A 13,751-nucleotide genomic window follows, 5' to 3' on the forward strand; every position below is an offset into this window, starting at 1 on the left:
ACATTGTAGAGCAGGATCACTGGGGGGGTGCAGTGGGTACACTGTCAGAATCACGCTCTGAAGTTGGATATAGTTCACTAAATTGTTCAGATTTCTTGCAGATAGGCTCTGTAAGTATGTTGGAATCCTCTGAAGAGGCAGATGTTTGGCGTGGCTGTTGCACATGTTATAGGACAGCAAGGTTGTGCTTAGAAATGTGAAGTAATGCTGCATTGTCAGCAACGCGCTGCCAAATATCCATGTTTTTGAATCTTGCGATGTCATTTGCAGTGTCTATCAAAAAATAGTTGGACATCAGAGAGCAAAGTTCTCTAAAGAGCACTGAGCACTTTAGGAGGTGGTCCACTTGTGTATCTCCATTTGATAAAGAGGTGGGAGATGGACAGGAACGTTCGAGGAGAACTTTGCTGATAACTCCAGTGGTTGGCTGCTGACTGTCACTGTATAATAACAGTGGGTGAGGTCAGGAAGCAGGTGGTAGTGCTGCAGAAAGTCTGCTCCCAGGACTGGCTCAACCATCTCAGTGATGGGGAAGGTGCAGTGCATGTGACTCTCCACCCCTAAGTCAAAATTGATTGAGGCAGTACTAGTGACCGTGATGAGAGTGTCATTTGTGGCACGTAATTGGAGTGATGATGGTGAGAGAGTAGTCAGTGCTCAAGCTGGCGGGACAATGCTGACATCAGCATCCATGTTGATGAGGAAAGTTTGCATCAGATGGTCGTAAACAAATAAGCATGAGCCATCAGAAATGTGACGTGAAATGGCAGACTTGGGCAGGTGAGGTTGATTAAGGCGTCTTGAGGTTGTAGGGCGGCCTGGTGCACCTCTGACAGGTTACTGTGCTCATTTGGGTGAGCACAAGGTGCTCTGCAGTTGTTACCTCCTGTCCAAATCTGCTATGGAACTAATAGGGACAGAAGTGGGCGACATTGTTCTCTGAAGTGGCGTCTGTTTGTAAACAGTGCCCAAAGGGGGGGGGGGGGGGGGGGGGCGGTGTTCGCTGTATCATTCAGTAATTGTTGTGGAGGGGGGCCCCAGGCCAGATCAGCTGAAGTCTACTGATCTCGAATGTGTGGCGGCTGCAATATGGTCTTTTTGAAAGCCTACTGAATGAGGTGACATATGCCACCCACAATCCTACACAACAACACTCTGTTACCAAAGGTGTAACATAGCAGTGGAGTGGTGGTGCTGGGGTTTACAGGCATATATAATGACATTCCAATGAACAGAGTTTCATGCTTTCATTACTCGCAAATACTTAAACAGAAGACTCAGGAGGTGAACCCCCATTTAGCCTTACAAGAGAATTGTTAAGACAATTTTATCACACAATGCTTTTTTTTTAAAATACAACTTTTATGATCAATGACTAGGGAAAATTTGAATTTATACTTTCATTCCCCCTTTACCCTTAAGAAACAAATAAGATTAAGGCAGCAGCTAATGAACTAGCATGACATAAGTGTACTAGGAATCAACCAACACAACTTTCAAATTATGCAATGGGTTCACCTTCCTGCATTTGGAATAAACAATTTTAAAGTGCCCACAGATAATCCTTACACAATAGATAAGTCTATTACTGTGCTTTGTTCATCGTAATAATAAAGCTGATGTAAACAAACACAAACGCAATGATTAGTTAGCAGCCGCATTGGTGCTGTTCCATGCTTGGATGTAGATCCAACTTATGTTTTAGATATCTTATTACTGTGTCACTCTAAATGAAACTTTATGGCTGTTAATACATCAGAATGTCTTAAACATTCTTCTTACTCATACTTTAGCTTAGTAATTTTTATTTCAAAAATCATGTACAGTCACAGTCTCTGTAAATGCTACTTGTGTTCTGATTGTCTCACTGTTGACATGTACAGTGAAAATGGATGACACTGCTTCCTGCTTTGTAGTGAAACATGCACATGGAACACTGTTAACACTTACAGCACGGTGCCCGTATGCCATACGGGCGCGGCCGCCCTGACGTTGGCGACGGCGCCCTTATACCGTATGGGCGAGCCTTTATTTGGCTCCGTAAGTGCGTTTAGCGCGTCTCCGAAGCAGTTTCGTCAACTAATGTGGAGGTATTTCATTCTTCTTCCGCAAGAGGCAAGCACTTATTGGCTATCTCACCCTGGGAGTGCCTGTGAGCACAGCAAAGACGAAGTTGCCTGCAGTTCATTCACAGGTGTTTACGGTCGTGAAAATATCGCGCAGCGAGTTGACGGAGGCAGAGATCTTAGAATCGTCCATTTCAGATCCTGCATCTCCATAAAGAATGTCTGACAAGGAGGATTCGTACTCCCCAGACAAAAGTACAAGTGATGATTCAGGTACGTATTCGTCTCAATTGTTCATAAAGTGAAGAGTTCATTTTGTATTGTGAGTAATGTTCATTACTTCATTTGCATTTAGTACCGTTTAGTACCAATCTTAGCATTATTTTTTTCTATGCAAACAATGGTACAGACCATCAGTCACCATCTGTGGTACCTGGTCGTGTGTGGCTCACTGCGTGCAAAGAACAAGATTGGTCGGAACTAGACGATCAACCAGCACTGCCGGATTTCCAGAAAGTAGTCGCCGGTGCATTGCATTTTTCAGATGCCACTGAGGAGCTTCGATATTTTAGTTATTTCTTTGATGACGACCTTATTCGGCTCATCAAAAGTGAAACGAATCTGTACGCTGGTAACGTTATTACGACAATGAAACGCAAAGGTAGCCTGAAAATAAACTCTGTTTGGCATAAGTGGTCTGCAGTAAAACTGCAAGAGATTTACTGGTCTCTCAGTATTATTTTGCATATTTCCGTTGTCAAATTGCCGAAAATCAGTGATTATTGGTCAACAGATCTGTTTCCGCAGACAGGATTTGCGAGTAAACTGTTGAGTCGCGATCGATTTTGCGCTCCATTGTCGATGTTACACTTGAATGACAGTGCTACGTTCATTAGCAGAGGCGAAGAAAAGCACGACCCACTTCACAAAGTGAGGCCTTTGTTTGATTTCTTTGTGAATAAAAGCAAAATTAGTTTTCGTCCAGACATAAATCTGACAATAGATAAGGCAATGTGTCCCTTTCGTGGTAGAACAAGCTTCAGAGTATACATGAAAAACAAACTCAATAAATATGGACTAAAATTGTATGCTCTCTGCGATTCATCAACTGGTTATATGCTAAACTGTGATGTATGTACAGGTTCTGCAGGCAGTGTTGACAATAGTATCCAGGGCCTTGTGAAAAGGTTGTGTTCACAGTACTTTGGCAAAGGACATTGCATTTATATGGATAGGTACTACAACAGCCCATCCCTTTTGGACATGTTGTGGGAAAATAAAGCTCTTGGAGTGGGAACTGTAATGAAAAACAGGAAAGGTTTGCGACGAATATTCAGAACACTAAAACTAAAAAAAAAGATAGTTTTTCAAAGGAAACACCAACTCTTGGCAGTGAATTGGAAGTCAAAACAAGATGTTTTTTGTCTTTCCACAAAGCATAAGTCTACCAGCACTAGTATTGCAGTGAGGGCCAAAGGTGGAATAGCAGAAATTGTAAAGCCAGACGTTATTATTGATTACAATAAGAATAAAGCTGGGGTTGACAGAGGAGATCAGTTCTCCAGCTATTATCCGCTTGTCCGAAAAACTTTGAAGTGGTGGTAAAAGCTGTTTTTCCACTTGTTTATCGTGTCAACTGTCAGCAGTTTTATTTTATATAAAGAGAACACTAGGAAGAATGTATCCCTAGTAGACTTTATTCACAGAGTGGGAAAGAAATTGGCTGAGAAGGGCGGAAATATTTTTCAGCGACAAGCCGCTTCATCCTCACAAATTGAGAGGACATTTGCAAGGCACTTTCCAGAGAAGGCCCCACCCACTGCAAACAAGGTGATACTACTAGGCATTGCAAAGTATGTTCAGACAGGGGGAAGAAAGAGATAGGTAAGTGCATCAGGAAGGAAAGTAGATGGTGGTGCAAGGACTGTGGCGTTGGCCTTTGCGTCCCACAGTGTTTCCAGGATTTTCACACAAAGGCTAACTACATCTGAACTATTAAAATACTCCAGTTAACAAGTACCTGCAGTTAGACAGTCCAGTGATATTTTGTTTTAAATTTAGATACAGTAATAATTGCATTACTCAAGAGAGAGATCATGTAAAACTTTTTTATCCACGATATTTTTGTGTTTTCTTTTTTTAATTATAACACGCATTTGTATTTTATATTGTAAAATAAACTCACATTCATGTAAAGCTCTTACTTTTTTCCTTTTAAATGATGCAAGAACCATATTCCTATCATTTTTCTATTCTTTGCAATCTAATTTCAAACATCCATTAAATATGCCAGTTCACAGCCAAGTGCCGGGTGTAAAGATGGCGGTGTTGAAAGTGTTAATGGCAAGAAACAAATTATTCTTTTTTTTTTCCCAAGATTACAAAGAAAAATTGGCTTTGGTATAGCAGCGTTGTTGAGTACCCATCGGCGCAGCAGATTTGCTCCTAATCACGACATGGTGTGGCAGATGGGGTCTCCACTGTAGGGCATGTGGTAACAGTGGGAGTTCGTATGTAATAAACGGCACATGGAGTATGGTAGACAAATCCTTAGTTTATTTTGCTGGACAAATTACATCATAGTCTGCAGTGGTCAGAGGTTCAAAATGTACTCAACCGTTACAGATTTTATTGTTCGCTCTACTGCCGAGGGCAGCAATGTTTATTTTGTCAGTCAGAGGCAACGTATAGTCACACACCTGTTTATAACCTTCTCCTGTTCATTAGCCTTTGAGCACATTTTGTCTGGTTAACTCTAGTTAATCACACAACCGCAATGTGGTTACCAATTCTCCTCCAGTGGGTGTACTCATATCTACTGTCAACCTGTCGTAGCTCACACTCGTTTCTCTGCTGTGGTACTAATGAAAGATAAACTGGGTAAACAACTGACTGTAGAAACTATCTGTGTTGCATGATACTTCAGGTTTTATGCCAGAAATCATATAACTAAGGGTATTCTATTTTAAATAATTAATTTGCTTCCCAGCATTTAACAGTATTCTTAGAAGTGCAATGATCATTTATTATAATTTCAGGTCAGTTGGACAATGATGGAGAGAAACTCCTCCTAGCAAGAGGTGGTGCCGGTGGTGCCCCACATTCTCAGTTCCTGGGCAGAAGTGGCCAAGTGCATTCTGTCACTCTTGATTTAAAAATTATCGCAGATGTTGGGCTTGTAGGCTTTCCAAACGCAGGGAAATCTTCCCTCTTGCGAGCCATTTCTCAAGCGAAGCCAAAAGTGGCCTCTTATCCCTGTAAGAACTAAACTGCATTTTCTTTTCTGCATAGATATACAGTATACTAACACCGTGTTTCAAATCAGTTATCATCGTAGTTGTCTAAAACAAAAAATATTGTTTTATTGCAAGTGGTTGTTAAAATTAACCATTTATCACATTGTAAGAGTAAGAGAAGTAGAATTTGTCTACTATTATTTTTATAGGATTTTTTTCTTCTACAAATTTATCTTGTTACCGTTACATCTGTACGTGATATTTGTTACTTTACAACAGCATTCAGGTATGTACTCGACAGATAAGAAACTATATATGATTGTGAGCACAAGGTGTGAATATGATTTGTTTGCCCTCCATTCCATTCAGATACATTATGCATAAAAAATTACTTACCAAATATGTGCTCTAAATGCTATAATTTTGTCCTGTCACGTACTACAGACAAGCTAATGTATTATGAGGATCATTAAGAATTTAGTAGTATCACCCAAATTTTCACATCTATCACATCTGAAAAGCTGTGTAAGTAATTTCACTGGAAATCTAAATGTCTCAAAGATTTTTCATGAGTGTAACGTTTATTGCTGTAAACTGATAGAAAGTATCTTTTGTTTCATTCCTAGTCACAACCGTGAGGCCAGAGATTGGAATTATTGAATATTCAGATATGAGGCAGATCAGCGTTGCAGATCTACCTGGACTTATTGAGGGTGCTCATGTGAATGTGGGACTGGGCCATAAGTTTCTTAAGCATGTGGAACGCACTCGACTCCTAGTACTTGTTGCCGATGTGCAAGGATTCCAACTGAGCCCGCAGCACAGGCATCACACATGTCTTGATACTGTAGTGCTTCTTAATAAGGTAAGGCGTATGGATTGCCCATTAGTAACAAGTAGTGTATGGTTTCAGTTGTTAGAGAAATCCAAGATTATATGTAACACTGTTATGTTTCAAGATAGTGATAACATAAGATTTTATTTGGCCTTAATTCTCACTCTGTCCCATGAGAGTTAGTAGGCAGTAAAAATATGGCAATTAGTGTTGTGTAGATATTCAGTTTGCTAAATGTTGGAACTGATGTTGATAACGCACATTCTAATCAATCACTTTTATCTGTTTCCTTAATTATTTGTTTTTCTTGTGTCTTCTTTAGCAATCTAAGTTCAGGATGAGCAAGTCACTACATGTTCAGGGTGCAGCAAAACAATTTGACCAAAAGTGCAAGCCAGAAGGACAGCATTAAATAAAGGAATTTGATTATAGGAACTAGAGGACTCAGTTGAATATTTTCAGCACTACAGAAATGTAATTAAAATCTGACACATGGACATCTTTACTCAAATTGTAATGTAATTCACAGGAAATGGATTCATAAACAAAATCTTTGGGCCAACCAATCATCATGATGGGAACAAGAAAAACTTACAGCATCACATACACATGTATTATACTTAGTTGACATATCCTACAGCACTTCTTCAGAAATAAAAACAGTCATGTGTCCTTGTTTTATGTTTCAGTATGTCTAAAAGGTCAAATCATCATCATCATCATCATCATTTAAGACTGATTATGCTTTTCAGCGTTCAGTCTGGAACATAGCCCCCCTTATAAAATTCCTCCATGATCCCCTATTCTGTGCTAACATTGGTGCCTCTTCTGATGTTAAACCTATTACTTCAAAATCATTCTTAACCGAATCCAGGTACCTTCTCCTTGGTCTGCCCCGACTCCTCCTACCCTCTACTGCTGAGCTTTAAATATGATGCTGGCAACAATCAGAGTAAAAGGTCAAAGTAAATGAAAAATGAGTATGCTCTTGTACTCAGACTTGCCACCACTTAATTAATACAAGTATTTCATAGCAAATGTTCAAACTGACCACCATTTTCACACTGACATAGCACCGCAAATATTCAGCTGTGGCCCCTAGTTCCTATACTCAAATTCCTTTTTCTGGTGCTGTCTTTCTGCCGTATACTTTTGGTCAGATTGTTTTTCTGCATCTTATATAGTTCCCAGAATGTAGTAGAGACAGGTATGGGCACCAAGTGGCCTTTTCTGAAGTGAGTATGAAAAACTAACTGGACTTCGCATTCAGTTTAGTCAGGATATCGGACCAGGGATTATTAGTCTAATATGATTCAAGAGTAGTGCCTCTCACTGCTATTGAAATAAGTGCGCTACATGTAATAGTATATTTACTACCCTGTAAAGAAAATAGATCATAGGAAAAAATTTTAAGAAACGGTTATTGTCAACAAGAAAATAATTTTGTGATGCTATTTACTGATAAAATTCTTTGGGTTAGCAGCCACATCAAGTGGTTTAAAATCCACAAGCTTTCAGTAAGGTGCTCCTTTGCCATTGCCATGTGGTGAACGTTGTGTGATTGTGACTGTCATGTGATTCCTGTTGCCATCCTTGTATAGTCTTGCTTCCTTCTTGACATCAGTGGCAGTCAAATCAGTGCCATTTATGCTAATGCTTTTGTTGTGCACATGCCACACCCGTTTGAACATTCTGATAGCAGGCTCCCAAGCTTTTTTTAGCTGCAGGCCACCATCTTTGTCAAGGATGTTGTCACAAATTTTTATCTGCATTGCTTCTTTTGTACCACTATCCCAGAAACTGTTAGTACATTTAATAACAGATATCTCATTGAATGTGATTCGATGTCTCTTTTCCAGAGCATGCTCCGCTACCACTGGTTTTTTAGGATACTGTAAGTGGAACCACCTGTCATCTTCTACACTGCGCTATTCAATAGTACACACATTCTGCCTGACATAAAATTGTCCACACACACACAAGGTATTTATATAGTCTTGACATTCAGAGGCCTAAGTCGTCTTTTACAGGCCTTGTATGTTGCCAATTTTTTGCTGGCGGCCTCAAGACTGTATTGATTTTATTCCTCTTTAGAAGTTGATTAATCTTTCCTGTTACTGACCAGGGAATATTTCCAAGTGTCAATAGTAGAGGGTCCAAAGTAGTACAGTACATATTTTTTTGTTTGTGCCCAATTTCACTTTTAAAGGGTAAAACACATCCCATAAGGAAATTTCACATTTAGGGGGAATATCTTCAAGTGATGATATATAAAAAATGTCTGTAATATAAAAGTTTATATGTAACTAATGTTCTTGAAAACTATGTAATCAACTTTTGTAGTAATTTGAAATTTTGCAAAATACCCCACCGCCATTAATTAATTTTGAAAAGTGAAAACTTTTGTTATGACATAAAGTGAAGAAGCTGTACAAAATGTGATGTAGCATTTTCAACATACCTAATTAAATATATAAACATTCATTATGATTCTAGTTATTTATTTTACTTATATTTGTTTTATGTTTTAATTTTGTTATTTTATGTTTTACATTTTTATTCATATTTCAGTTAAACATTTCACACATGTGTATTTTGTTAATTGAAATTAATAAGTAACTCATTATTATGACAGAAAATAATTACAATAATGATAGTCTGTAAATAAATGCTTAAAATGTGAAGTTTTTTTTACACCATGCACATAAAATGAATGAAATTTCTTCATGTAATCTACACAATGGAGAAGACACCATGAAACGAAATTCAGCAGCATTTCATATTGTCATGGATGATTCTCTAAAACTTCATCAGACGTATTTCAGTACATTGGTAAGCCTTGGCAAAGAGAATTGATTATATACAAATGACAGCTGTGTGATCATATTGTCTCATAGAAGAAGGTGTAAGTAGATGAATGACGAACACTAACTTCACTTAACGAAAGTTTATTCAGCGCTGCTTCTAGCCAGAACACATACAGTATATATAGAGCTACAGAACATTCCAGTACAATGATTCTTCACATTTGCGGATACTTCTAGAATGTACTCAAACCATATATAGAAATTAAAATTGTAGAGTCCAGGTGAGTTTTGAACTCACAACAGTTTAGTATCATCACCACTACACCACAGTGCTACTCAGCTACTTCTGTGACATTGCTCCCTCCTTAACGAACAGCGTCTCCTAGTTCTGGAACAAGTCATCGGCCCTGCATTCTCCGACTCCCAATGACTGATTCTCACCCTGGCGGTGATCTTCTTAGAACTTCATTTGCTACTACACTTTTTGTCACCTTTCCGCTTGTTGCCTGTCACTGGAGCTTCGAATTTACCCTGGGTTGCAGGACCCTTATAGGGCTTCATTCGGAGGACATGGACCGTATCTCAGATCTTTCGTCGTCTGTTGGGGTTGAAATCTTCAACTTCAACCTCATAAGTAACCTCAGACAATTGTCTTACAACCTTATAAGGTCCAAAGTAGCACCTGAGGAGCTTCTCAAAGAGACCAACCTTCCGGACAGGAGTGAAGATCCAGACGAGGTCACCAGGCAGGTAGACAGCAGGGCAGTGGCTTGCGTAATACCTTCGGCGATCATATTCATGAGCCTGCAACGTGCAGAGTCGAGCTAACTGTCTAGCTTCCACAGCTTTGGTTAACACCTGGCTGATTTAGTCATTGTCCACGTCATCAGGATGTAATGGAAACACAGTGTCCATTGTTGTAGTCGCCTCACACACATGCACCAGGAAAAATGGCATAAATCCTGTGGTGTCTTGTTTGGCAGTGTTGTAGGCAAACATCACACAAGGTAGCTCCTCATCCCAGTTGCTCTGCTCAACATTGACAAACATTGATAGCAGTTTGGCCAAAGTCTTATTAAAGCTTTCAGTAAGCACGTTAGTTTGCGGATGGTAGGCAGTCGTCATGTGATGAGTAATGTTGCATCGACGGTTTATCTCTGTCACAAGATGCGATTGAAGAACTTTCCCTCAATCTGTAATTACTGGCCTTGGGGCACCATGTTTTAATACAATATCATCCACGATGAATTTGGCTACCTCGATAATAATCCATCTATTGCCACTAGCAGATGTTGGAAATTCTCCAAGGAGGTCAATCTCAACACGCTGGAAAGGCATTTCGGTTGGTGGAATTTGTATGAGTCAGTTAGGTGGTTTCTGAGGAACTTCCTTTCTCCTCTGGCAGTCTCGACAGTGCTACACATAGTGACATACACTCTTAAATAAACCTGGCCAGAGAAATCTTTTTTTGGATTCTATCATATGTTTTAATAAATCCTAAATGTCCGGCCTCAGGTGTGTCTTGGAATTTCTGTAGAACATCTAAGTGCATGTGTTTAGGAATCACTGGTAGCCACCTCTTTCCAAACGGATCAAAGTATTTCTTGCAAAGCAGTCCATTAACTACCTTAAATTGTCCTTTCACATCCTACGACCAATTTAAGGCAAGCATAATTTGAGATATCCTGGTGATCTTCTTCTGCTCAGCAGAGAGAGATCCTGGAGTGCAGTGAGACAGTCACTATCTGCATCAAAGTCTTGATGGTCTTGCACAGGTTTTCTTGAGAGACAGTTGGCATCTTGGTGTTTTCTTCCACTTTTGTACATTATGGTAATGTCATACTCTTGAAGATGTAGTGCCCACCTGGTGAGTCGTCCTGTAGGCTCCTTAAGACCTGTCAACCAACAAAGTGAATGATGCTCTGTAACAACTGTGAATGGCCTTCCATAGAGATACTGTCGAAATTTGCACATGATCCAGATCACAGCAAGACATTCACTTTCTGTAGTTGAGTAGTTTCTGTCAGCTTTTGTTAGTGTCCTAGAAGCATAGGCAATAACCTTCTCTTTCCCATCCAAAATTTGCACCAGAACAGTGCCGATTCCATGCCCACTGGCATCTGTGTGTAGTTCTGTAGGTGCTCTCTCATCATACAGACCAAGTACAGGGTCAGTCATCAGAGCTTTTCACAACACATCGAAAGAATCTTGTTGAGGACCACCCCAGATAAAATTAGCATCAGCTTTTAACAACTCTTGGAGTTGCCTGGCTTTAATACAGAAGTCTTTGATAAAACGACGGTAATAAGAACATAATCCGAGAAAACTTCTCACATCTCTAATACTTTTAGGAATAGGAAATTCTGTTACAGCTCTCAGCTTTTTTGGGTCTGGCCGCACACCTTCATTTGACACAAGGTGTCCAAGTATTTTGATTTCTTTTGCTCCAAAAAGATGGTTTCTTGGATTAAGTTTCAGTCTGCCTTGCTGGAGACACTTAAGATTGGCCCTCTGTCTTTTTATATGCTCATCAGGTGTTTCTGAGAGCACTATAATGTCATCTAAATAACAAAGACACATTGTCCACTTCATGTGCCATAGAAGATTATCCATCATCTGTTCAAAAGTTGCTGGTCATTACACAAACCAAACAGCATTGCCTTAAACTCATACAGGCCCTCAGTGGTGATGAATGCAGTTTTCTCACGATCAGCCACATCTACTTCGATTTGCTAGTATCCCGAGTACATGTCCATGGTTGAGAAAAACTTAGCCCGCTTCAGACAATCTAGTGCATCGTCAGTTCATGGGAGAGGGTAAACGTCTTTTTTAGTTATCTTATGAAGCTCCCTGTAAACAACACAAAAGTGCCAACAGCCATCATTCTTCCTGACGAGAGCCACGGGTGACAACCATGGGCTCTGCAAAGGCTGAATGATGTCATTCTTCATCATTTTCTCTACCTCATCCCGAATCATTCGACGTTCCATTGCTGGCACACGGTATGCTCTCTGGCTTACTGGTTAATGGTCTCCAGCGCTAATCCAGTGTTTCACCATCGATTTGTGTATTGAAGCATTTAGAGAACTCTTGAAGAATGGCAAGTAGCTTCTCCTGTTGTTCCTTAGTGAGATCCGGTGATAGTCAAGCTAGAAGATCTTAGCTCTTAGTGGTAGCGCCAATTTCGCCCACAGACTTGGCATCAGAGGTTTCTATGATGCTCAGCTGTTCTGCAATTAACGACTCAGTGTTTGCTACACACATGTGTCTTGGAAGGATCTGCGGTTCTCGGCAACAGTTAACTATCCACAATTCAACGAATCCGTTCTTAAACAAGACAACTTAGGCTGGGATGACCAAGTTATTCTTCAGTGGTATGCTTCTCTTACATTCCACTACCAGATCCATGGGTTGATGCATGGCATGACACGTGACAGTTACCTTTCTAGTGCTGACTGCGGGAATGATCACTTCATACAACACACATAGTCTCCACACACTCGGATGCGCATCGTCCTGTCTACAGTTTCTCATCTCATCTAGCATAGTCTTCGTGCCACCATAATCTATAACTGCCTGAGAAGCTTTCAAAAAGTCCCATCCGAGAATGACATCATGACTTCACTCTTGTAAGATGATGAATTCTAAGGGCTGTGTATGGCCACTTATACCCACACTAATGGTACATCTTCATGTAGGTTTTACATATTTCCCATTAGCCACCTGCAGCAGAGATAATTGCTGTTGACGAATACGGTTTCTGCAACTGGCAATGGTACTTCTCCGAAATGACTGAATATGATGCTCCAGAGTCCACAAGAGCTTGGGCTGGTAGGCCATCCATGAGGATATTGACGTAGTTTCATACCATTTTTGCCTCACCTCCAAGGAAGGTTGCACCCTTTAGTTTTCCAGATTGCGGCGGCTGGGTGATCAGCTGGAGCTTCTAAACAGCAATGGAGACCTTGACCGGCATATTGGGGAGCATCCTCTCCAGCAGTTAGCTTGTGGTGATGGTGACCTACGTCGTCCTGCACCCACATCTTCTTGTTCTTCTTCGTCCTGGAGTTGTCATCGACTATCATCAGTCTGCTGTCTTCTGGCATGGGCATCAAGTATCCGCGCCTTTCTCATCAATAGTGCACCACATATCCCTATCATCCACAGTGGAAACGTACTGGTTGGTTATCCTGGGTCCTCCAGATGTCAGGCTTCCATGGTGCCCAAACAGTTTCCTCGTGTGGCATTGTAGGAACGTAACTCCACCTGGATCTCGACTTCACCGTTTTAAAGGGAAATGAAGGATGAGAGATTGGGTTCAGTGTCTGTTCCACTTCGTCCCTTATGACCTCTTGAAGCTTTTCGGTTTTTTGCTCACCATGCAGTCCAAGTGCCTTCTGAACTTCCTCTCTCACTATCTGACAAAGAATACTTGTGAAATCAGTTGCTTCTTCCATCACAGACATCGATATTATGTTTGGAAGTCTGTCAAATTTCTTGCGTGTAATTCTTTTTTGATGCATTGTCTCGATATACTGGCACCACTCTATGAAGTCGTCTGCTGTCGAAACCTCCTTTAAGAGTAGGGCTTGATACATGTCCTCAGCAACATACTTCATGAGATGTGCAACCTTATCTTCCTCCTTCATTCTAGGATCCACTGTTTTATACAGCTCCAAGACGTTTTCAATGTAGGACACTGTAGTTTCCCCTGGATGCTGTGCCCTGCACTTTAATTTATCTTCAGCCTTGCACTTCTGTCATTTTGTGTCACCGAAATACTTGCACAGTTCCACCTGGAATACTT

General features: G+C 40.5%; 1 protein-coding gene across 1 annotated transcript in view; it reads left to right on the plus strand.

The window, feature by feature from the left end:
• The window catches only part of LOC124605852 (GTP-binding protein 10 homolog), a 68,214-nt gene that overhangs the window by 26,032 nt on the left and 28,431 nt on the right, over positions 1-13,751 (plus strand). The window contains exons 4-5 of the mRNA XM_047137785.1: positions 5,105-5,323; positions 5,929-6,167. Of these exons, the coding sequence (XP_046993741.1) occupies positions 5,105-5,323; positions 5,929-6,167 (458 nt within the window). The remainder of the gene's footprint in view (positions 1-5,104; positions 5,324-5,928; positions 6,168-13,751) is intronic.

This window comes from Schistocerca americana, chromosome 3 (genome assembly GCF_021461395.2).
Source record: "Schistocerca americana isolate TAMUIC-IGC-003095 chromosome 3, iqSchAmer2.1, whole genome shotgun sequence".
Lineage (NCBI taxonomy): Eukaryota > Metazoa > Arthropoda > Insecta > Orthoptera > Acrididae > Schistocerca > Schistocerca americana.